This window comes from Rattus rattus, chromosome 7 (assembly GCF_011064425.1).
Source record: "Rattus rattus isolate New Zealand chromosome 7, Rrattus_CSIRO_v1, whole genome shotgun sequence".
Taxonomy (NCBI): domain Eukaryota; kingdom Metazoa; phylum Chordata; class Mammalia; order Rodentia; family Muridae; genus Rattus; species Rattus rattus.
This window is the reverse complement of record NC_046160.1, coordinates 36,765,271-36,788,953: the sequence shown is the minus strand read 5'-3', so window position 1 is coordinate 36,788,953 and position 23,683 is coordinate 36,765,271. Positions and strand designations below refer to the sequence as shown.

The window sequence follows — 23,683 nt, the reverse complement described above, 5'->3', positions numbered from 1 at the left end:
AGTATCCTTTACTTTGCTGCAGCAAAACTATCAGAATAGGCCAACAAAAGACAAATTTATACTTAATGGATTTTAGGTGGGTTTTTCCTTCATTCCTCTGAGAGAGGGATAGAAGTATAGCTGAGTGGAAGGTCAAAGCTCTGTGTTCAGTATCCAGTGTACCTCCCTATTCAAATAAGCCAAAGTCCACTATGACAACGATAGCAATTGCTGTTTACACTTCCGAGTAATAGCAAAGTGGGGAAACTATATGCACATTTTAGATATTTGGAGAGTTGAGGGATAAAAGGGGGGAAAAAAGATATGCAAATAAATGTCCAAATGAGACCACATAAGCACTCAGAGGGGGAAAAAAAAAAAGCTCTCCTACAGTAAATCAGATCAGGCAGTGACTTTTATAGTGTTTTCAGAGGTGTGTGTGTGTGTGTGTGTGTGTGTGTGTGTGTGTGTGTGTCTGTGCACAATGCCTACAGAGGTCAGAAGTGGGAACTGGAACCTATGAAGCTAGAGTTACAGGTATCTGTGAGCCACCTGGTGTGAATGTTGGTCCTCTGATGGAGCAATAAGAGCTATTAAGCACCAAGCCGGCTCTCTAGGCCTTATGGTTTGAAAATAGTTTCAATGGAGACAATAAAAGGAGAAACTTGGTGTTTTAAATAAAAAGTAAAAGTGCTACAGCTTTCAACTTGGTAAGTGACTTTTCAAAATTTCCTAAGTTGAGAACAAAGTCAAAACAGAACTAAGTTCACGTTCTAAAAAACAACAACCAATCTTGTGAAAGGTACAACAGAGCTCAGAAGCACACCATAAACCAACAAACAAGCCAGTGCTGGCCTCAGACGGAAGCAATACACTAGAAAGACCCAACTGCCCCAACCGGAGCTGAGCCAGAAGGGGAGATGATACTGCAAAGAAAGGAATCTAAAACATGTCACATGAGAACGTCTAAGGGTGAAAAAACAAACACATGTTTACCTGAAATATCCTTGGAATTTCTTTAGCATCTGCTCTGTATACATCTGTCTGAGTAACAGGTCGGACATGAAATAGCTTGCTACAGAAGAGTTTTAAAGAAAGGAATAAGTAAACTATTACTCAAGGATTTTATCACATTGGTTATCTTATACTTAACAGAAGTTAAAAATCAGCTATTTATTGACTCACGTTAAAAGCTAATATGCTAGCTTGATTGTTTGTTGTTGTTTCTATTGTTGCTATGTCTCTGGCTGTCCTGGAACTCACTATTGTAGACCATGCCAGACTCAAGAGATCCACCTCTGTCTGCCCATCAAATGCTGGGATAAAGGTGTTCACCTGGTTGACTAGCTTATCTTTATTGTTCTAGTAACTTTTAAGATAACTAAAGAGTCATGAAATATAATGTCTTCCCTATCACACATATAAGGAAATCAAAGGGAAATGTAGTAGAATGAGAGCTGCACTGTGATGGCCATGATAGACACAGTTCTACTCCTCTCACATCAAGACTTTACCCTAAGTCTGATACTTACTCTATGTCTAACACCATGTAAGGGTTAGACTGCTCTTTATCTTGTTCACTATCATAGAAAAGAATCTTCTTGCTGCTTACAATCACATACTGTTAAAAAGAAGAAAGAAACTGATGAAATCACTGTATTATATTTATTTTCTTTTATAAGAAATTCTATTCTTGTGATAAGGCCATATTCTATTAAAGTAAATAAAAAGCATTAATGATGCTTTAGGAAAGTTTTCCTTAAAATAACAACAGATTTACTTATAGATTTTTATTTATTTTTCTGTAACAATAAAACTGAAACTGATATATTTTAAGCTTTCAGATCTACATAAAAAGTGAACCTGCATCAGCCTAGTCAAAGTGAACAAGAAACACAGTAGCACAGAAAAACAGCCCTCCCACCGTATCTAGAGCTGCTGCCCACCAGGACACAACAGCACCAAAACAACAGGCTCCTACATAATAACCTCAAAGCCCATTTCAGTAACAACCCATGGAAAGTAAAAATTCTTCTACACTGATAAACAGAATCAGAAAATATAAACCAGTATTGTATGTCCAGAAGTATAGGCATGGCCACCCTACAACTCCAAGAGGAAAATGGGTAGAGTTAAATTAGAAGTCAAAGGAACCATACTTGAAAGCACTAATTACCTTCTTAACCCATCCAAACTTTTTAGTGTTGTTCCGCACAGGCAACGACAGCCATCCTTCTAATCGTGATTCTACAAGTAAGCATAACGAGTTAAGGATAAATAAACTGATTGCCCCTGACAATTAGAAATTTAGTAAAATTTTAATGCAGAAGTCACAAGCTAATCAAATCTGCACTTCAGAATTTCAATCATACAGTACCTGGGTTACTGTAATTTAACACATACTGAGTAGAAGCATGAACAAAATACAGGTCACATGACATCAGAAATAAATACTCAAAATACTTCACTGATTAAATTCATGCACAGGCAAAATTCACAGCACAGGAGCCATTGAGCTCTTCTCACTGCAATTCTACATCAAGCCCTTTATTCTTCCTGTGGAGACCAAGCTGACTAGAGCTGTAGCACATATATACTCTCCTGTAAAAAGCACTTTAAATGAGCATGTGTTCAGAAAACAGGGAATTTTAGAATGGCTATCTTCATTATGTAAAATACAGAGCAAACGTTGAAGAAGCAACAGTATAACCAAGATTTCTAAGCTCCAATCAGTAGTAAAGCTAATATCAAAATCAGTAAAGCTCTACAATGAACAAAAGAAAGTATCTTAAGTCATTAGACTCTGTGCTAATAAATTTTACCCTATTTTTCAAATGAAATTGGCAGAGGGGATGCCATTCTAAGAGAATACTCTAATAATGCAAATCATTACAGGTTTAAACTACTATGCACTAACTGTACTAAGTTGTCTATACTGCACAGTTCCACACAACCGAATTCTATCCCTCATACAGATAGGGAAATTAGAGTCTAAAGAGATCAGTGAGAACCTCTGTGAGTTTAGAAGACACGTATGGGAGTCCCCAGGCATTTCACCTGTGAGGCTTTTCAGGGTGAAAACCAAGTCAAATTGTTTCATGTGTTTCTGAAGACTTAGTACACTGTGGACATGAAAACACAGTGAAAACCTCAACACATTCTTTCAAACAAGTCATGTATTTTTATATTCGGTACTGTCACTCTTGATATAGAACTACAGAAATGCCTGAAAATAGATGAAGCCATGCATTTTCAAGGATACAGAACATACTGCTTTGTTTCTGGAAAACTGGCAAAAATCAAACGATCTAGCAAATACAATTACAAGCTATTTGAAAACTGCCTTAAATGCAAATTACAGTTCATGCAGCAATTTACTTTTTACTGCATCTAAACAGCATGTCGGAGCAAGGAGATGTTAGTTAAATGTTATAATTTAAAAAAAACAAAAAACAAATTAAGTAGCTGGGAGAACTCTAAAGACAGTAAGATCTTTTTCAGATATCACCTGTACTAATAGGCTCCGATGAACTAGGTAAGTAAGGCAAGGAATCTTCTTCAGAGTCAGAGTCAAGAAGCATGTGAGAACTGGAGGGCTTAGTGGCAATATTGAGAGAGGTAGAGGACCGCTGGTAGGTGAAGGACATGGATTCCATAGTGTGTGACTGAGTGATATGGACTACATACCCACAAGTAAGAAAGTGAGGCAGAGAGAAGAGAAGAAAAAAAGTGAAAAACTTAAACAGATAGGCACTACATGTGAGCTAAACTCCTAAACATTTAGAATTTGTTTGCTTGTTTGTTTTTAATCAAACAAGTCCAAAAGGTCACATGAAGTAGGTTCTCCCTTAAAGAAACGACCAACCTTTTCCCCAAGAGTAAAGTCCTTCGTGGAATTAAAGCAATCACCTGACTTAAATTTAAGGCAAATGCAAGGCTAACTAAGACGTGTACCTGGAAATCCGTCATCAGGCTCAGCATCCCCTGGTCCACTGCCTATACTGGAACTGTCCATACCAATATGCAAGGCCTGGAGCTGCGACCGCAGCTGTTCAATGTCACTGTCTTTACTGTCCAGGGTCATCTGCAGTTCTATTCGAATTTGGCTCTCTTCAGCTATTTGCTGTAAGAAAATGTATTAACAGATGAAATGTACATTGTAATTGTGAGTTGCAGTTCAGTAATAACAACTAATAGAAATGCTCTGCAACCAAAGATAAGAAAATAATTGTTTTTAAAATATGTGTTCAGTGTAAAAGAGTATCCTTACAGCCTGCATTTCATTCAGTTCTTTCTGATATTTGATCATCTGTTGTGTCAATTTTTCACGTTCAGACTTAAGCTCCATATGTAATTTTCTGTTTTCCTTTTCTTTTCTTCGCACATCTGTGTCACTACCACGCTTGACAGGTTCTTTTCGATTCATGATCTCTGCCAACTTATTCACAGCCTTAAAAAATAAGCACATAATAAATTATGTTGGTGTTTTATTCAGAAACTTATCGATTATAAGCTACATAATCACTAGTAATTCCTTTCCTGTACACAGGGTTTTAAGGAAATACTTTTTGGCCTGGAGAGATGTCAGTGAGTAAAGTGTCTCCTGTACAAGCACTAGCACCAGAGTTCAGAACCGTGGCACCCATGAATAAAGCAAGGCACCGTGATGCAGTGGAAATAACAGGAGAATTCCTTAAGTCTCACCCAATTTATGTTCTCTAGATTTAATGAGAGATCTTGTCTCAGTGAAAAAAGGGAGAGGGGTTGGACAGATGACTCAATGGTTAAAACTGCTCTCTGTTTTTCTGGACAAGTGGAGTTCAGTTTCCAGTATACAAGTCTAGTACCCAGTACTCCAGCTCCAGTAGAACCAACACCCCCTTCTGGCTTCTATGGGCACGAGTACATAATCAAATGCAAATAAAAATTTAGAAAGAAAAAAAAAGCAGATAGTTATATAGGAAGACACTAGAAGCCAACATGTGAACTCTATATGCATGCACGTATGCACAGTCCACACGTGTATACATACACACGTGAACATATATAACACATACATACAACAACACATCTTTTGCCTTATTTTAACTAACATAGCTCTTTCACGGATATTCATTCTGTATTCTAGTTAGTTTTTCATTCTCATGACTTTTGATAGTAGGAACCTTTCCCCATTGAGCTATCTTGCCCACTTTCTCGTTGTTTTTGAGAATGCTAATTTGAAGTGTTTACAGGGCTCTGAATGTAGCTTCGGTAGAATGCTTGCCTAGCATATGCCAGTCCCTGGATGTGTTCCCTACTCAATTACAGGCTTGATCTGATATCATCTTCTACTGATCAACTTTCATTATAAGAGATATTTAAACAGGCAGATGTTCCTCTTCCTACTCTGAAGGATGTGAATTCTGCACTGGCACTAAAATGTTCCCTAAACAACAGCAGAGAATGATACTAGCACCCACATATTTATGCTACAAACACAACTAACTGTGGGAGCTAGCAGAGGGGTATCAATGATCACAGGTGCCCTTTCAGATCATCTGAGTCTTTTCGGGCTATCAGCAAAAAAGAAAAAAAAAAACAAAACAAAACTGGGAGAGTGTAGGACACTTCCATATACATGAAGTTTCTACTAACTTGACTAAAAAAAAAAAAAAAAATCAGAAAATTACTCAAATAATAATATTACTTTGAGCATAGCTTCTACCCTATAGCACTAGAAGTAACAGGTGACAGGAATGTAAACAAAATTCAAAACTGCTTTTCCATTCCAGTGACATACTTGAGTCTTGAGTGTTCGCTCAGTCAGCAGCTGCTTCTCAAACTGTGCTTTAATAGCCGCTGCACTGATCTCTTCATCTTTCAACTTTGAAAGTTCTGAAATAAACAGAAATATTAAAGTTACAACAATACTACAGCTACTAGGCACATTCACAATAAGCTTTACTCCCTTGCTAATTACATACGTTCTTGGGTATCTTTCAACTTGTTGTTTAGTTCTTCTTTCTCGTTCGCAAGATTTGCAACATCACTAGTTAGTGTTCTATTTGTTTCTTCAAGCTAAGAAACAGAAGAAGAAAAAAACCTTACATATCAATTTAAAAAATTTTAGTTATCAAATACTAATCCAACTTGAGACCACTAGATCACCACTCCCCTCTGAACTTCCCCTGTGTTGCCATACTAGTCTTACTCTTGATAAAAATGCTGTTCCCTTAAAACTTCATATGTATCCCAAAATGCTAAAATTTTCCGTTCTTTCAAAAATCTTAGCAGTTCTTTTTTTCTTTAGTAAGAAAACCACTTAATAAATTAAAAAGAGGGGAAAACAAAGGCTTCTGTTCCATCGGGCTGAACAAGTTTAAAAACTTTAGTATTTCTTTTGGAATATTATTTTAAAAATTAAAAGTGAGGATTTTTTTGTTTTGTTTGAGACAGGGTTTCTCTGTGTAGCCCTGATATCAAACTCAATGGTCCACCTGCCTCTGCTCCTAAGTGCTAGGATTAAGGCATGTGCTACCACTTGGCTAGAAAAAATGAATTTCTAATGAAGAAGCTGAATCCTTTTTCTATATTCCTTTCAGATTATATTCATATCCTTCCTTCCTGAAGTTTTATTAAAAATTATGTTTAACCTTGCCACTAAATACTGTAAATTTCCATTATAAACGAATGAAATAATGTATGTGATTTTTAAAATCATGACTCACTTAATATATTAAGGAATTAAACTTGCTAGGCATTGTTGGGCATACCTTTAATCCTAGCACTCAGGAGACAGATGCAGGAGGATGTCTGTAAGATTAAGACTAATTAATGAACATAGTAAGGCCCAGGCAGACAAGGATAGTGAGAATTAAGATGCTATGCGGGAACAGTGGTGAATGTTTCCAATTCCAGCACTTGGGAGGATGAGGTAGGGAAGAATTGTGAATTCTGGGCTATATTAATATTAAAATAAGGAACAGCAAAATGTAATACCCTGTTGATATATAAGATGTAATTCATTTAGATCCAACTTCTATTTATTTCTATTTTCATGTTCAACTTTCCCACCAAATACTGCAAATTTCCATTATAAATACATGAAATAGTATGTAGTAATATTTACGATTTATATGTAGCAATACTTAATGTAACTTCCAGGTTGTTTGCTGAGATAGGGTTTTGGTTTTATCTCGACCTTACTGTGTAACCAAGGGTATCCTTGAACTCCTGACCCTCTTGTCTTCTCCTCCTAAATGTAAGCATGTAGTACTACATCTTTTTAATTTTTTAATGTATCTAAGTGTTTTGCCTGAATGTATAGAAGTGTTTTGTCTTTATAGAATGTGTGCAGCACCTTCAGAGGCCACAAAGGGGCATTGGACACTCTGGAGCTGGAGTGGAATTAGAAGACAACTATGATTCCCCATGTGGGTACCAGAATCAAACCTACTTTGGAAGAGTGGTCTGTGCTCTTAAGCACTGAGCCAAGTCTACCCCAAAACACACCACCCACACACACCACACACACACACACACACACACACACACACACACACACACCTGCTTATCAATAGAAACATGTAAGGGTTTGCTTTTCTTTTTTTTTTTTTTTTCAGAGCTGGGGACCGAACCCAGGGCCTTGCACGTGCTAGGCAAGTGCTCTACCACTGAGCTAAATCTCCAACCCCGGGTTTGCTTTTCATAAGAATTATGGGCTATAAGCATTGTGCCAGTTTGTTTAGCAGATATCTTAGTGTGGACTTTCGTGGGGTTGTACCATATACTTAACTTTACCAATTGTTATACTACTGACTATATTAAACTTATTAAATTGAATTTAACTCTTCATTTGTCGGTTTTTAAAAAGCCGTTTTGCACACATGTGAAATTGTCAGGTCTTACTTTCAGGTGTGGTATTTCAAAGCTGTAGCACTCATCTGACTTTGTTGGAGAAGAGTTAAGTGAAGCATGCACTCATGTACTTGAGCTCTTTTAGACAATTTTCTTCTAAATGCTTTCATCTACTTCACTGAGTCCCAGGGGTTCTGTATGGATTCTAGATATTAATCTGTTGAATATACATATTCCAAGTATCTTTTCTTTGTTATTCAGGCTGTCTGTCACATGTAAGTTTTAGTTTATCTGATAGCTTCAAGATTTTATTTTTCACATTTAGTTCTTAAACGAGGTACACTTTACCTAATAAGTAAGGATCTAACTTTATTCCTTTCACCCCAAAATCCCCTTATTCCAAAACCATTTATTGACTGTCCCCTACTCTCCTACTGGCTGCACACAAAGGTCTTGTATATGTACCTCCTCTATGAACTATTCACCCCCTCACTGTGGCTGGCATTCAGTAGGTCAGCACGAGACTGACTGCTTTTTCGGTCTTTCCTCAGAATGTTTCTTTAAACCGTTAGAACCTGATAATAAATATAGCCATATTTTAAATTTATAACTGACAATTCCCAGATGTTTGAGGTTTTATGACACAGCAATTCAATTATAAACCCAAGAATTTTACTTACGGATGCAATTGTAGCGTCCTTTTCAGTAAGCTCTTGTTTGTGTCTAGCCATCATCTCTTTGATTTCCAGCTCTTTCATGATCTTCTCTTTTTCCAAGTCAGAGTATTGCTCCTCAGCAATGGAGCGAGCCAGCTGCTCAGAGTCTGCTTTCGTGAGGGTGATCTCCAGCTGGGCAGCCAAGGAGTCTCTGCAGTTCAGAGACACAGCATAAGAACTCAGGCATAGATGCAATGGGATTGAACTCAGGGTACCATGCATTCTAATCACATATTCTACCTAAGCTAAGTCCCAAATCCCTTGGAGATGGGATTTTAATGATCAATTTTCATTATGAAGTCAAAACTCTTTGTCTACTTAACTTTCAACAGACGTTTTTTTCCTTGGTGGGAAAGAGACTAGGAATTATGTAAGAGAACTTACCTACAGACAAGAGACAGGGCCCTGTCCTTACCTTTCATCCTGTAAATCCTGCTTTTTCTGCTGCAACTCTTTACAAAGTTTAGTTTTCTCTTCATTTTCTTCTTTAAGTTCTCTAACTTGTGTTTTATAGAGGGTCTAAGCAGCAAAACAGAAATGCAAGCCCATTATTATCAAGTATATAACTTTCATTCAAAAGCCAGCAAGGCAAAAAGCTGAATATATACATTTTTTTTATGTTGAGTAATTTTGGGCTTCTGAGAAATCAACAGGTTTGTGGGCTTTCCCATTTTCTAGTCACCAATTAATAAACATACATTTGTATGGTAGATTGCATGCCACAGCATACTCAACTTCTAATAATTCAACTGGATGTTACATTGTAATTCCAGTTAAATGTACAAGATGGTAGGATAAAGAAAGAGGTGATGAAAAACATTGATCTTTCTTTTTCTCTTTAAGCTGACAGATCAACGGAACTACTACATACAAATACTTCATATTGCTGGGAGGTGGAAGCACATCCCTTTTAATTCCAGCAATTGGGAGGCAAAGGCAGGAGGATCTCTTGAGTTTGAGGACAGCCAGGCCTACACAGAGAAACTGTCTCTCCCCAAAAAATAAATAAATAAATAAATACATACATACATACATACATACATACATACATACATACATACGAAAAAAAGGAAGGAAGGAAAATATTTTTACAGTGGTTTCAAAAACACCACAAAGGTCAATATGCAATTTTATTCCTTTCATTACAAAAGCATGTATTTGGGCTGAAGAGACAGCTCAGCAGTTATGACATTTCCCACAGGACTAGGGGTCAATTCCCAGCACTCTACACAGCAGCTCACAACTGTCTGTAACTCCAGTATCCAACACCATTACACAGACTTATGTTCAGGTGAAGCACCAACACAAATAAAATAAAAAATGAATTACTTAAAAAACAACAGCAACGGGGTTGGGGATTTAGCTCAGTGGTAGAGCGCTTGCCTAGCAAGCGCAAGGCCCTGGGTTCGGTCCCCAGCTCCGAAAAAAAGAAAAGAAAAAAAAAAAAACAAAACAAAAAACAACAACAACAACAGCAACAACAACAACAACAAAAAACCAACCACATAATCTCCACAAAAGGCATCACATGGCTTCACAGAATAGTAACAGCATATGCTTAGAATTATAACCTAGGAACAATAGCTGATTTCTTTTTTTGAAACAGCATCTCCCTTTCTGTTGTCCAGACTGTACTCAATGTTATAGGCTCACGTCACCTTCCCACCTTAGCCTGCTTAGTTGCAGTTATAGCCACACGCCACCAAACCAGTAGGATTAAGGATTTCTCTTAAACTATGGTTTTTTTGCCTGGTATTTTTTATACTCTATGGTGCTGTGTACTGAACTCAGAACCTCCTCCCGGCAACAAGTATTTTACCAGTGAGCTACTTCCCCAATCCTCTGGCTGCTTTTTATGAGCCATGTAAGACGTCATCCAAATCTGTCTGATGTGGTGATAAACTACTAATATCCCAGCACTCAGGATGCGGAGGCAGCAAGTTTGTAAATTGAAGGCTAGCCTAGGAAGAGAGTGAGGCCGTCTTAAAAACCCAAAACCAAAGCAAGCAAGGACAAACAAACAAAAGCTAAGCCTCTTCCTCTCTTCTGACCTGCAGGGTACCAGGCATACTTACATGCCTAGACCTAAAAATGAACACACATCAAGTGAATAGCTATTTCAATTAAAAGACAACCATTCTCCTAGTTCTGCAGGAAGTCTCTTACTGAGAAATACTGCTCTGCTTCAAGTTGGTCTTGCAATTCCTTCATCTGCCCATCTGCATCCTGCCGCTCTCTGTGAACACAGAAAGTCATCGTCAGTAATTTACATACATCTTAACCTAGCCACTTTGCAAAGTAAGACTCCCTGAAATCAAGTCATTTTCATGACAGTGCTAACTTTAGCAATGCCTTTTAAAAGCTCTCATCCCTGACAGGCCTGCTGTCAGAGTCTGTAATCCCAGCAACTGGGAAGCTGAGGCAGGAAGGACCATGAGTTCAAACCCAGCCTGGAGAATTTCATGAGACCATACATCAAAAAACAAAAACAAGAATCTACACAACTGCAAGCCAGGTGTGGTAACTTATACCCTTGTACTCTGGAGACTGAGGGATAAAAAGATTCCTGGAAGCTTGTGGCCAGCCACAGCTACACAGTGAAACTTTATACACAGTAACAACAACAAAATAACAAAAAAACAAATCATGCCATTAATCCAACGGCTAATGCAACGTGTGCTTGCATTTTCAGTTTTATTTCATTTTTATCTTGCTAGATAAGCAGGCTCTGGAATTCAAATCTTTTTGCTCCACCCTCCCAAGTATTGGCATTATAGAAATCATCACCAGATCTGGCTTTCATTTTAAGTAAATACCAATAAAACACACACAGAGAGACACAAACACACACAGAGAAACACAGAAAGACAGACAGACATACACACACAAATATAAGAAACTCTTCATCAAACTGTCTAAATCAATTAACTTACTTTCGAAGTTCAGCATTTTGCTTTTCCAAGTTCATTTTCATTTCCATAAGATGATTATTTTCTTGTTTTATTTGCTTTTCTGACATTTTTAGGGTGTTAACTTGCTGGGTCTGCATCTTCAGGTCATTTTGCATAAGACAACGCTTCTGAGTTTCCTGCTCTATTTTTAATGTCAAATTTCTAACCTGAAAAAAAGTAAATTGTATACTTGACATTTGAGTAAATTATTTTTCTCAAGAGTGATGCTTTTCTTATTCATATCACATTACAATAATATTTTTAAATAAAATGTCTTTGAAAAGTAACAAAACTTTTCAATTATGGTTAATTTACTCTATCACCAAATCTATTAAAAACCAACAGATTCTACAGAATATTACAATATAATGCACTCACCATTAGCCCTCCCTAATGAAGGAAATTTATTATTGGCTAATTAATTTTTTTAATTAATCTAATTCATACTTACATCCTCATTCAGCACATCTTTCTGCTTCAGCAGCTCATTCAGTTTCTGCTGAGACTGTTTGAGGTCACAATCCAATATAGAACATCTCTTCTCGGCTTCCAGGAGTAGGTTCTCCACTTTCTGCTTTAAAGACCTCTCTTCCAACAGCTTCTTCTCCATTTCTATTACAATAAAAGTAGATACAATTATAACTTGGAACTACATTTTAATTAAAAACAAGTGGTACTATCTTATATTGTTGTTTTTAACTGAACATTTTATCACTTTAAATATATTTGGAATATTATAAATTTTACAGGAGTTTCATTTGCAGAGTATAGAATGTATATCATACTACTTGTGATATTACATCCATTCTAATGGAAAAAAGATAATTCTGTCTTAGTGTCTCTGTAAGATACTGACATTTTTCAATAAAACATTCCAGGCATATTTCATGACTTTCTATATTAGTACATTATTATGTAAGTGTTTGGAGAGATAGAAAGATTCAGGAATCAAACTTTCTGAGCCTAAATCTTGGCTCTGTGACTTACTAATTATTTGTAAGTTAACTTCTCTGTCCTCAATTTCCTTCCATCTAGGATGGTAACAGTATTTAATCTCCTGAATATGGGAAAAAAGAAAAATACTGCCAGATATATGGTAGACATGAAGTGCTCGTTTATCCTCAGTGTTTTCTGTTTTTTTTGTTTGTGGTTTGGTTCTTTTGAATATTTATTTACTTATTTATTTTATGTATGCAAGTACACTGTCTCTGTCTACAGACACACAGAAGAGGGCATCAGATCCCATTACAGATGGTCGTGAGCCACTATGTCGTTGCTGGGAATTGAACTCAGGACCTCTGGAAGAGCAGTCAGTGCTGTTAACAGCTGAGCCATCTCTCCAGTGCTGTTGTTTCATTTTTGAAGAATTAATAAAATGTTAAAAAAAAAAAAATGGAGTAAATCTACTAGATTACTCAGTAGGATTGTAGGTAATCTTCGTTTTTTACAGTTATACTTCCCTTCATTTTTCTTAATGATGTGCACTAAACCTAACTCATCAATCAGAAAAATTAAAAGCACATTTTATCTTAAGGTAATCAGCAAAGTGTATTAAGTTCAATTTTAAATGTTAGTTAATTGATTAGTATTTCAGTTCATATCTAAGTAGGATTCCTCTGTTCTCTCACACCTAATGTTTAGCATCTAACTATCATTTACAAAAAGTTTCATTAGGTAAAAATTAAATACATGATTTTTCAGGGCTTTTCTTAAATTTTATTTTTTTAAGTTTACATGTCTTTACACATGGTAGAGGGGCATAAAGTTGATGTCAGATATTTGTCTTGTTTACCCTCCAGTTTATATAATGGGGGCAAGGTCTCTGGGTGAACGCAGAACCCACTAATTTGGGCTGTCTAGCTAATGAGCTGCCCCAGGGGTTTCCTCTCTCTGTCTCCTGAGCACTGGATATAAGGTGGGTGGCTTTTACACAGACTCACTCATCCACACACAGCAAAAACTTTACTCATCAAACCATCTCCCTGACCAGAATTGAAAATATTTAATGAAGGGTCTTTAAAACTGTACACAGATAAATGAAACATTCCCTACAAGCTTTATATGTATAACTGCACTTCATTTTCACAACCTAACATCACCATCATTATACCCATACAGGTATCAGCAAAGTTTAAAGCAAAAAGAAGGTCACACTGGTAATAACTGTTCAACCTATGTTCTTCATCTACTGAGGTGATAACATGTAGTAGTACACAGAGCATGTTTCAGATAAGTGTTGTGTGCTTATGTGTAGAATATTAGAAAGTCATCACATATCATGTATTAGTGTTCCAACTGACCAATGGAAACAGTCAAAGTTACATTACACTGATTGTTTCATTTTTGTCAGTCTGGAAAATAGCAAGTAAATGCATTCACTTATTCAATAAATAAAGATATTTGCTGGGTAGTGGTGGCACAAGCCTTTAATCTCAGCACTGGGGAGGCAGAGACAGATCTCTGAGTTTAAGGCCAGCCTGGTCTACAGAGAGAATTCCAGGACAATCAGGGCTACGCAGAGAAACCCTGTTTTAAAAAACAAAACAAACAAAAATTTCATTAAAAAAATCATGTAATATTGGTGCAGAGACTAAAAGAAGCATGGAAACTTACTGAGGTGGTAAACATATTCTACACTTGCTTTGGTGGTAGCTATGAGTGTAACAAACATCAAAACTGTTTATACTTTACTGCAAATAAATTACATCTCAAAAATAATGTAATTCTCTTCTAGGCCACAGACAAGGAAATATACAGCTCATCAGCTTATCTCTTCAGAGTATACTTTCTAAGTAAAGTGCCTGCTTCATTTCTCTGGGGCTTTGTCTTCTTTTGCTTTCGAGACAGGTCTCACTGTGTAGCCCCACCTGAAACTCACCTGCCTTTGCCTCTTGAGTGCTGAGACTGAAGTCATACGTTACTGTTCATGCCTTGTTTCATTTCTAATCATCCTGAATTAGTTCTTTAAACTAAATTGGTTATAATAAGAAAAGCTAAATGTTGATTATAGTTAAAGACTGAAAGGCTAAGCTATTCATATTATGCCTCAATAAGAAGTAAAATTTCTGTTTCAGTGTTTTAAGATGTGGATATAAAAATTTTCAAGTACTGATTATTTCTGTAATTTCAAATCTATGTTAATAATAAATAATCGAGAAACTATCCTAAAACAGCTCTAAAGCAAAGACTGGTTTGTGGAAGTTAACTTTGGAATCTATTAATATGATATGTCTTTAAAAAACCTAACTGGCATCTTTAGTATGTCAGTCTACAATACTCAGTGAGTTACTTCTGAGTCTAGGTGGACCAGCTACTATGTAGGTCCCTGTCATACGTAACTATCAATAATTCTGTAACATAGCTGGTGAAATATCACACTATAGTAACTGTATGTCAAAGGACATCTCTACAATATCAGTAGATATAGAAGGTCACACTGCACACTTTTTACCACCAGTACCATTGAAACACTACGTTCTTAAGACCTAAAAATATGGTAGAATAATTTAGTATTTAGAAATTATTGCAATGGATCAAAGGTTAAAAAAAAGATGTATATAATATTTCCTTACTAATTTTCTTCCTTTCAGCTCCCAATACTTGCCAATAAATAAATATTTCATAAAATCAAGACTGACTCTAGATTCTTGGAAAATGTTGCAGGAATACCCCTCAGTGCATACCTTTCATGGCTTCTGATTTAGCTTCTTCAATGGATTCATAGATCTTATTTTTATCCGCTAGCCGTGCTTTTGTGGTCTTGTGTTCAGCTTCTTCTTGTTCTAAACTCTGCTGTATAACTTTCAGTTGATATGTCATATCTATTTCCATGTTGCTCTTTTCCTATGAGACATTTCCAATGGTAACTATTAACAGAATTTCAAAAACTTTTAAAATTACTTTTAAATAGTCTCACTATGAATGTTCAGTATTTTCCTTTCCTTCTTCATCTGAGCTTATTGTGACAGTAACCAATGGACTCTACCACACATTCACACTGTTGTTTTGAGATCTGAATTGAGCCTGTTTAATTTCAGTTAAACGATCAGTGCTATTCTTACCACTTCTCAGCCTCTCTTACTATTTCTCTAATCTGCACCTGACACTATCCACTGATGCAGTTTGACACTGTATCCCTGCTCTCATCTTCCTGTCACCTCTGAAGTTTCCCCAGCTACCTCTAGTTTTACCTTTTTTAAAAAAGATTTTATTGTAAATGTGTGTGTTTGTGTTGTTCTGTACATGTATATGTATGTATACCACATATGTGCCTGGTACACATATAAGTTGGAAAAGGGTGACAGATCCCCTGGAATTGGAGTTAAAGGTGTTTGTAAGCTACACTGTAAATGCTGGGAATAAAACCTGGGTCATCTGCAAGAAAAACAAATGCTCTTAATTACTCAGCCATCTCTCTAGCTGCAGGATGATGGTATTCTTTAGATACAGGGTCTCTCTTCCTAAAGCATTTTCTCAAAATTTAAAAATGTAGCTAATGGCTATCATTTGGGAGGCAAAGGCAGGCAGATTTCTGAAAGTTTGAGGACAGCCTTGCCTACATAGTTAAGACTCTGTCTCAAACAAAACGTGACGTTTTAATCTAATTATATTAAACAACAACAAAAACCCTCAAGATGTTTTACTGCCCAAATAGTAGATATTTTTCTGTTATGCTGAAGAATGAACTCAGGGTCTTGGACATACCAAGTAAGCACTCTACCACTAAGCTACATGCTAACCAGACACATTCTAAGTGTGAAAATCTTGGATAACAGAAGTCAGTCTATTTTCTACATGTGCCCCAACATTTGCAACACAGACTACATGGCCAATAAACCTGGAGTATTCATTATCTGACCCTCAAAGGATTAGTTTGCTGACGCCATACTCCAAAATACTCACTAAACAAGCAAACCAACCACTGCTGTTCTCTACTCTCAGTTTTCTTCAAGTGGCTATCTTCTACTTTTTTCTAGCCCACCTCTCTGATCAATCATGTCAAGGGCTCATTTTCTATATCTGAAAGGCACACTGTGTCCAAACAGCTAGCATTTTGCTTGCATATAATACATTAAAATTACCTAGGGCTTTATTATTACTATTTTGTCAAGCCAGGAACTCACCAGGTGAATAAACAAATGAAAATAAAATATTAACTAGAAATAATTGTATCTGTAGTATTAAAAAAAGCAACTCTTGTGCTTGTCACAAGAAATATTTTAATTTTTAAGATATCCCAGTCAAAATTTGAATTTTCTACATTGTATAAAATTCTCAAAGAATAAAATATATATCTTAAAGTCTTAATTTCTCCTGGGTCTCTAGAAAAGCATCATCATTATATACACTGAAGCCCTTCCTTTATATAGCCCAGCATACCAAGGGCTGCCTTTATGGTATTAGTTTTAGCCCTTATTTGCATATCAAGTCCAAATACAAAAGAGCCCATTTACATATGGAAATACTCTACCTTAAATAGCAATTTAGTTGTTCTCTTATTTTGGTCACATCTCTCATCTAAAATCACACTGCTTTCTTCTTACACACAAAGTACAGCATGCCATGCCTACCTTCTCTAAGTCAGTGAGCTTCTCCTGCAGCTGTCTCTTCTCCAGCTCTACTTTTGCTAGTAAGGTTTTGCCACTCTTCAAATCTTCTTCCAACCCAGATATTCTACCTAAAAATTAAAGCATTGTTTAAAACAACATACTCAAAATGCATTTCATTAAAAATTATCTATCTTATATTTTAGAGTTGTTATTTGTGAGCAAGAGTTTTAGAACCTGTCAGAACAGGACTTTAAAGTTAATTTACTAGAACTCAATCAACAACCTAAATTTAAATGACGCTAATTGAAAATACATCTTTTGTTCACAAATTGTATGAACATAATTGTAATGTTCTAATTTTACTTTATAATTTTTATTTGAATTAATGTGTTTGAGGGTGGGTTGATGCATATGAGTGCAGTGTTTAAGGAGGCCAGAGGAGGGAATTGGAACCCCTGAAGTTGGAGTTACAGGCAATTGTGGACCTCCTCCTGGAGGAACTGAACTTATTAGCAATTCGTGCTCAACAGTCTCTCCAAACAAAAACCCAGACTCCCCAGGTTACTGCAGTGCATTACTCATCTAAAGTTATTTCAAAATTATGAATTATCAGTATCAAATCAATCACTGTTTTTTATACCTTGTAAATCATTAATTATCTCTGATCCATGGGTCCGGTCCCTTCTTTCAGATTCTAGAGCTGACTGAAGATTGATAAATTCCTTCTCAAGTTTTAACTTGGCAGTTTCAAGCAGGCAGTTTTTATCTTGTAGATCTCTATTGTTAGATTCCAGCTGCTGAATCTGTTTGGAACTTTCTGCCTGGGTTTTTCTTAACCGTGCTGCAGTATCAGACTCTGTTCTTAGCAAAGCATTAGCTTCATCCAGCTGTTATCCAATTCAAAAGCAAACAGATAATCACTAATGTAATATAGTAAAAACGCATCAATTTATTGTCTTGTTACAAGCTACTTAAATAAGAAATTCAAAGCATTTCCCCAGGCATCATCTCCTTAAGTGTTAGAGCTAAGGGCTTTGCAGCACAAACATTGACAGACATGGATAAAATTAGCACTTTCCACACAGACAACCTACTTGTTTCTGGAGCTGATTGACCTTCTCAGTGGATATCTGAGAGCTCTGGTTTCTTTTCTTCAGATCTTCAAGTTGATCTTTTAAGCTGTTAACTATAAAACAAAGCGTTTTAGCCACAAGCTTCAATATAACATACATATTCAATATTTTTCTTATTAAACAATTTATGTCACAAACCATCATTTTCCAAATTCCGTTTCTTGTCAGCTTCATGATCAGCTTTCCGTTGATATTCTGCATTTTTGTGCTGAAGAAGGGCCTTTTCTCTTTCCAGCTGTCTTAATGTTGATTCCACATTTTTCCTAAAGGTAATCTGAAATAACACTTAATGTTATTATCAAAAGAAAATATGAAAGTCATACTGGTAACATTGTTCAACATGTCAGTAATCCCAAACACATGAAAGAAGAAACCTAAAAGGCCATCATTGTTTTGTTAAAATTATAATGTTCTCCATATCTGCAAATTTATTATATTATTAATAGTCAAGCTTTCTGGAATTTTCTATCACTAACAAACCATCACTACTCGATCCCATGGACCTAAAAAGAATTTACTTCTTTTTAAAGCACAGCAGCTACTTTTATCATTATACAAAAGCAGGTGGTCTTTTTTAAATTAACTTTTAAGTTAGCACACACAGTAAAGGTTTCATTATGGCATTTTAAGACAAATATACCATCATACTTTTTTTTTAAATCTTGAAAAACCTACAAATATTAAATTAGCTGTGACTGATAAAAAAAGTCTAGGTAGCAGAAATCATTTATACTAATTTCTGTTTTGTTCATCTATGACACAGATAGGTTTTACTAATATGTATTACATGATACTAGGAGAACTTCGTATCTAAGTACGTATCAAAGATTTTTACTAGCAAAAATGTTAATAAAGTATAGAAAATTTTTACCTCTTCTTCTAGTTCCTTTGCTGTTTTCTCTAGACGGGTATTAATAGACCTAAAGAATTTTAGAAAGAAGCAGTAAATAAAATAATACTAATTTGTAAGAAAAGCATAGTCTACTCATTGAGGAAGTACTTTTTTAAGTAATATGTGCTTGTCATTTTCAGGACTGTATTTAAGCCCAGCAGCATACTTGCACTTCTGTTCCAGCTCCTCCTTGGCTTGTACCTCACTGCTAAGGTGTTCTTCTAGTGCATATAATTTTTTCTGAATCTGTCAAAAAATAAGAAATTATTAAGTTTTAGTCATAAAGATGAGAAGCTTTAAAAAAACAATACTGTTCCACCATTCCCACTTACTAGACCCCTCTGTAAGAATATAGGACTTTTACCTGCTGAGTGTGACACTGACTCAGAGGGAAAGCTCCCTCACCTCTCTCATTCACAGATATACAGATATAAACGCATTTAAGAAATAAACTCTTTTGTGATTCCCTACACTATGAAGAAGAATTAAATGAATCTTGAGTAAATGATAGCTAATTACATTTCAAATCCTCTTAAGTTTTTAATTAGATATGTTTTAAGCCAAGTTAAACTGATTAAAAAACTATCAAATAATAATACATCATTTAAGATATTCCTTTCTTAAAAAATTTACTATTATTATCTTTTTAATGTATGAGTGTACCTGCATGAATTTACAAGTGTTGTCCCATTAGCAGGAACAAAATGCCTAAGACAGTGTCTTCTAGGTGTGGTGTCAAAGGAAGGAAGATCTCTCTGGGAGATCAAGGCCAGCCTGCTCTACATAGTGAGTTCCAGTTCTCATAATAATAATAGTAATACCAACAACAATGGTAGTAGTTCTATATCCACTTGAATAACTGAAATTCAAAAGGATGAATACTCTTAGGCAAAGGCAGCAATGATATACCAAAGCTGAAGTTCTATTAAGTGTGCTTCTTAAATATTAAATTCATCTTAAAAACAGCAAACAAACAACTCCTCTACTGTCCCCAAACAAGTATAGGCTAAGAGCTATTGAGATGGCTCAGCCAGTAAGATGCTTACTGCATACGCATGAGGAACTAAGTAACACATACATAAAGTCAGGTTAGGATAATCCCCAGCATTAGAGAGGGTGAAGCAGGCAGAAGTCAACCTCGACTTGATGGTAAGCTCCAGGTCAGCCAAGCCTACAAAGTGAGTCATTTCCAAAACAAAATAAAACACCAACCAATCAACCAAATAAAACAAAACAATAGCAAAATCAATTTCTAATTCCAGTGCTGAGGGAAGGGAAGTTTGGTGGAAAATGTGGCAGAGACAGGCAGATCTGTGAGGCTTGCTGGTCATCCAATCTAACTTAATCTTTGAGTTCCAGGTACGAATGAGATACTTTCTCAAAAGAAGAGAGGAGGAGGAGGAGGAGGAGGAGGAGGAGGAGGAGGAGGAGGTGAGTGTGTGTGTGTGTGTGTGTGTGTGTGTGTGTGTGTGTGTGTGTGTGTGTGTGTGTGTGTAGAGTACTCAGGAAAATACTGACCGCTAGCCTTCATAAACGTGTGTAAGCACATCCAATCACGTTCACACACTAAGTATTTAAGTAAATAAAGTCAGCTATCTTTATCTTCTTCCAGACAATATTTTTTTAAGAAAATACAGGCTAATGAACTAGTCACTGTAAGTACTTTGGTTGTTTGGTTGCTGTAATACTCTGAACATATTGTTATATGTCCTTGATAAATAAAAACAAAATATTGCATAACTCATATTTTAAACAACAGACTCATAAGAAAAATAATAAAAGGGTACTTGGTAGGAAAAAGGACGGGAAGACTCTTGGGTAGGTGCAGTACTCCAAATGAGAAGCAGACTATGACTAGATTAAAACATGACTTTTTCTCCTTTTCGGTGTATTTGATAACGTACCTCCTGACTTTCCTATTCAGAAAAAAGAAAGGAAAGAAAACATTTCAGTGCTTGTTATATTTTATAAAAGTCTTATATAAAAGACACATCAAAGTCCTTATAAAAGACATAACATGTGCCATTCCAAAATTATTCAAACAGGCTTTTCTACCTTTCATTAAATTTGAAGACATATTTACATGATGATGTAAATGATGTATGTGGTCACAAAATATTTTAATGCTTTGATAAATTGTTCTGCATATAAATACAGTAACAGGAACTCCGAATGTCATCTCTCCCTACTTATGTGCCCCATTGCTTATACTCTTTTACAGCACTAAGATCATAATGTCTCCTAACTGGTATTACAGCTACGTATAAATCTATCACTCTTGCTAATGAATGAAGCTAAAAGCACATATATGCACGAATGATTTACTTCAAAGTAGTGCTGCACACAGCATTTTACACTCAAAGAATGGTATCTCATGATTCGTACAGGAGTATCAAGAGAACTTTTAAAATCAGTGGTTTGATGGGGCTGGAAACATGGTCTAGCAGTTAGGAGCACTGGCTGGTCTACAGATGATTAAGATTCAGTTCCCAAAATCCTCCTGGTGGAACTGTCTGTGACTATAGTTCCAAGAGCTCTAACCCTCCCTTCTGACCTCCATAACACTGCACTTGATAAACAGAAATTAATACAAGCAAAACACTTATACACAAAAAATAATTTTAGAAAAATCAATGGTATGAGTATTTGAACATGTTACTAAAGTAAATAACAGTGAGAATGAATACATACTTCACTTTTCCTTGTTTGTATTGCATCATTTTCTCTACAAGGTGGAGAATCACTTAGTAACCTGGAAGGACCAAAGGGGAAATTCTTTGCATTACACATTACTCCATTTAATCACTCTGATCAAGCTACTTTCAGACTGTGGCCATTCTAAGTGAAGCACCAACTGCTGCTGTGGAGTCCCAGAAGGCACCAGTCTCACTATGTTAGGACTATATTCTGTAATGTTTTTAAGAAAAGAACATCTCGTCTTTTTTGCAAAGATAACATGAGCTTGATAACACAATTTATAAATCATCTTTTAAATAATTTAACAATTTTTTTTCTGAGACAGGGTTTGTGTAGCCCTGGCTTTCCCGGAACTTGCTTTGTAGACTAGGCTGGCCTCGAAGTAACAGACATCCATCTGCCTCTGCCTCACTAGTGCTGGGATTAAAGACGTGCGCTGCCACCACCCAGAGAAACTTAACAATTTTTTACACTCAGTTATTGTTTGTGTTCATGTACACAAACGGGAGGAGATACATGTAAAGATCAGAGGACAATTTGTGGGAGTTGGTTCTCTCTTTTCACCATGAGAGTCATCAGGCTTGGCAGCAAGGCCTTTATGTACTAAGCCATCTTCCTAGCCTCTAAGTCATCATTTTGATATTACTGTCAATCTCTCTTTCAAGTTCTGCCCTTCCCACCATCTATAAACATGGATAAGTTTCCTTTATCCTTGACACTCCTAAATGTCTGTCTGTGCACCATACGTATGCCTGCTGTCTATGGAGGCCAGAAGGGTGCTTCAGATCTCCTGGAACTAGAATTACCTGTGGTGGTGAGCTGTCATGTGGGTGCTGGAAATCAAACCCGGGTTCCCTGGCAGAGCAGCCACGGCTCTTAAGCACAGAGACATCCTTCCAGTCCAATACTCTTATTTTATTTAGAACTCAAAATAGTTTTAGAATATTATCATATAAGGAAGGTGACTAACCCAACTTCATTTGTCTGAGATTTTCCTGGTTTTGTTATCTCATCCTACAAAACACCCAAACTTGGGGAAATTGAGACAGCTCACTCTTATCATTACATGTGTGCCCCAAAAAGTTTTTTTCAAACACTTATAACATTTGATTCTAATATTTAATAGTTTTCAGTGGCTTCTTCTTGCTTACCTGTCAAAAAATCCCTCAAAAGAACATTCACTGTGATAATCTGTTTACAGTCAAATCACATTCTACCTTTCTTTATAATTCTGTGACTCATTAGATAATAAACTCCATCAAAGTCAAGTATTTGTTCTTACTGCATATCTTCAAGAGAATATAGGACAGGGGTTGGGGATTTAGCTCAGTGGTAGAGCGCTTGCCTAGGAAGCGCAAGGTCCTGGGTTCGGTCCCCAGCTCCGAAAAAAAGAAAAGGGAAAAAAAAAAAAAAAAAAAAAGAGAGAGAATATAGGACAGTGCTTTTCAATCATTTGTAAGTGAATAAAATGTAATATTCAAACATCAAATGATGAAATCAAATTAAAAGGAGATTAGCTAGACCATTAGGAAACACTTGACAGCTAGGCTATGCTAACAATAAAATTTAACAAATAAATCACATACAAATTTTCTCTAAAGTAGGTAAATCCTATAAAAGGCAGCTGATTTCCCACAAAAGCTTTAGGAATCGGGAAGGTCTCTACATCGCCTTTGTCATCCTCAATGTCATCAAAGTTGCTGCTGTCTATGTCACTGCTGAGCTCAGGCACCACTGGAGCTGCCGCTGTGAGGAAAGAAAATATGATTTCACCCCCAGTCAAAATAAACAGTCAACTAATTTTCATGAGATATCATATTTTATACAAAAATCTAGCAACATATCTTCTATTTGACATGTCATAGAATTAAACTTTATAAGTAATTTATTAACATATTAAAACATGGTTAATATATCAAACACGGAG

The 23,683-nt window shown here is 36.2% G+C and overlaps 1 protein-coding gene across 1 annotated transcript in view; it reads right to left on the bottom strand.

Moving 5' to 3' along the window:
* Positions 1-23,683, bottom strand: part of Rock2 (Rho associated coiled-coil containing protein kinase 2) — a 93,945-nt gene that overhangs the window by 9,368 nt on the left and 60,894 nt on the right. The window contains exons 9-30 of the mRNA XM_032907502.1: positions 23,343-23,502; positions 21,751-21,811; positions 20,964-20,975; positions 19,226-19,305; positions 19,039-19,087; positions 18,306-18,441; positions 18,129-18,220; positions 17,675-17,921; positions 17,056-17,162; positions 15,169-15,328; positions 11,937-12,097; positions 11,468-11,652; positions 10,701-10,770; positions 8,950-9,053; positions 8,499-8,685; positions 5,946-6,039; positions 5,762-5,856; positions 4,250-4,429; positions 3,934-4,102; positions 2,156-2,226; positions 1,512-1,600; positions 976-1,054 (exon numbers count right to left, since the gene is read on the bottom strand). Of these exons, the coding sequence (XP_032763393.1) occupies positions 976-1,054; positions 1,512-1,600; positions 2,156-2,226; positions 3,934-4,102; positions 4,250-4,429; positions 5,762-5,856; positions 5,946-6,039; positions 8,499-8,685; positions 8,950-9,053; positions 10,701-10,770; positions 11,468-11,652; positions 11,937-12,097; positions 15,169-15,328; positions 17,056-17,162; positions 17,675-17,921; positions 18,129-18,220; positions 18,306-18,441; positions 19,039-19,087; positions 19,226-19,305; positions 20,964-20,975; positions 21,751-21,811; positions 23,343-23,502 (2,588 nt within the window). The remainder of the gene's footprint in view (positions 1-975; positions 1,055-1,511; positions 1,601-2,155; positions 2,227-3,933; positions 4,103-4,249; positions 4,430-5,761; positions 5,857-5,945; positions 6,040-8,498; positions 8,686-8,949; positions 9,054-10,700; positions 10,771-11,467; positions 11,653-11,936; positions 12,098-15,168; positions 15,329-17,055; positions 17,163-17,674; positions 17,922-18,128; positions 18,221-18,305; positions 18,442-19,038; positions 19,088-19,225; positions 19,306-20,963; positions 20,976-21,750; positions 21,812-23,342; positions 23,503-23,683) is intronic.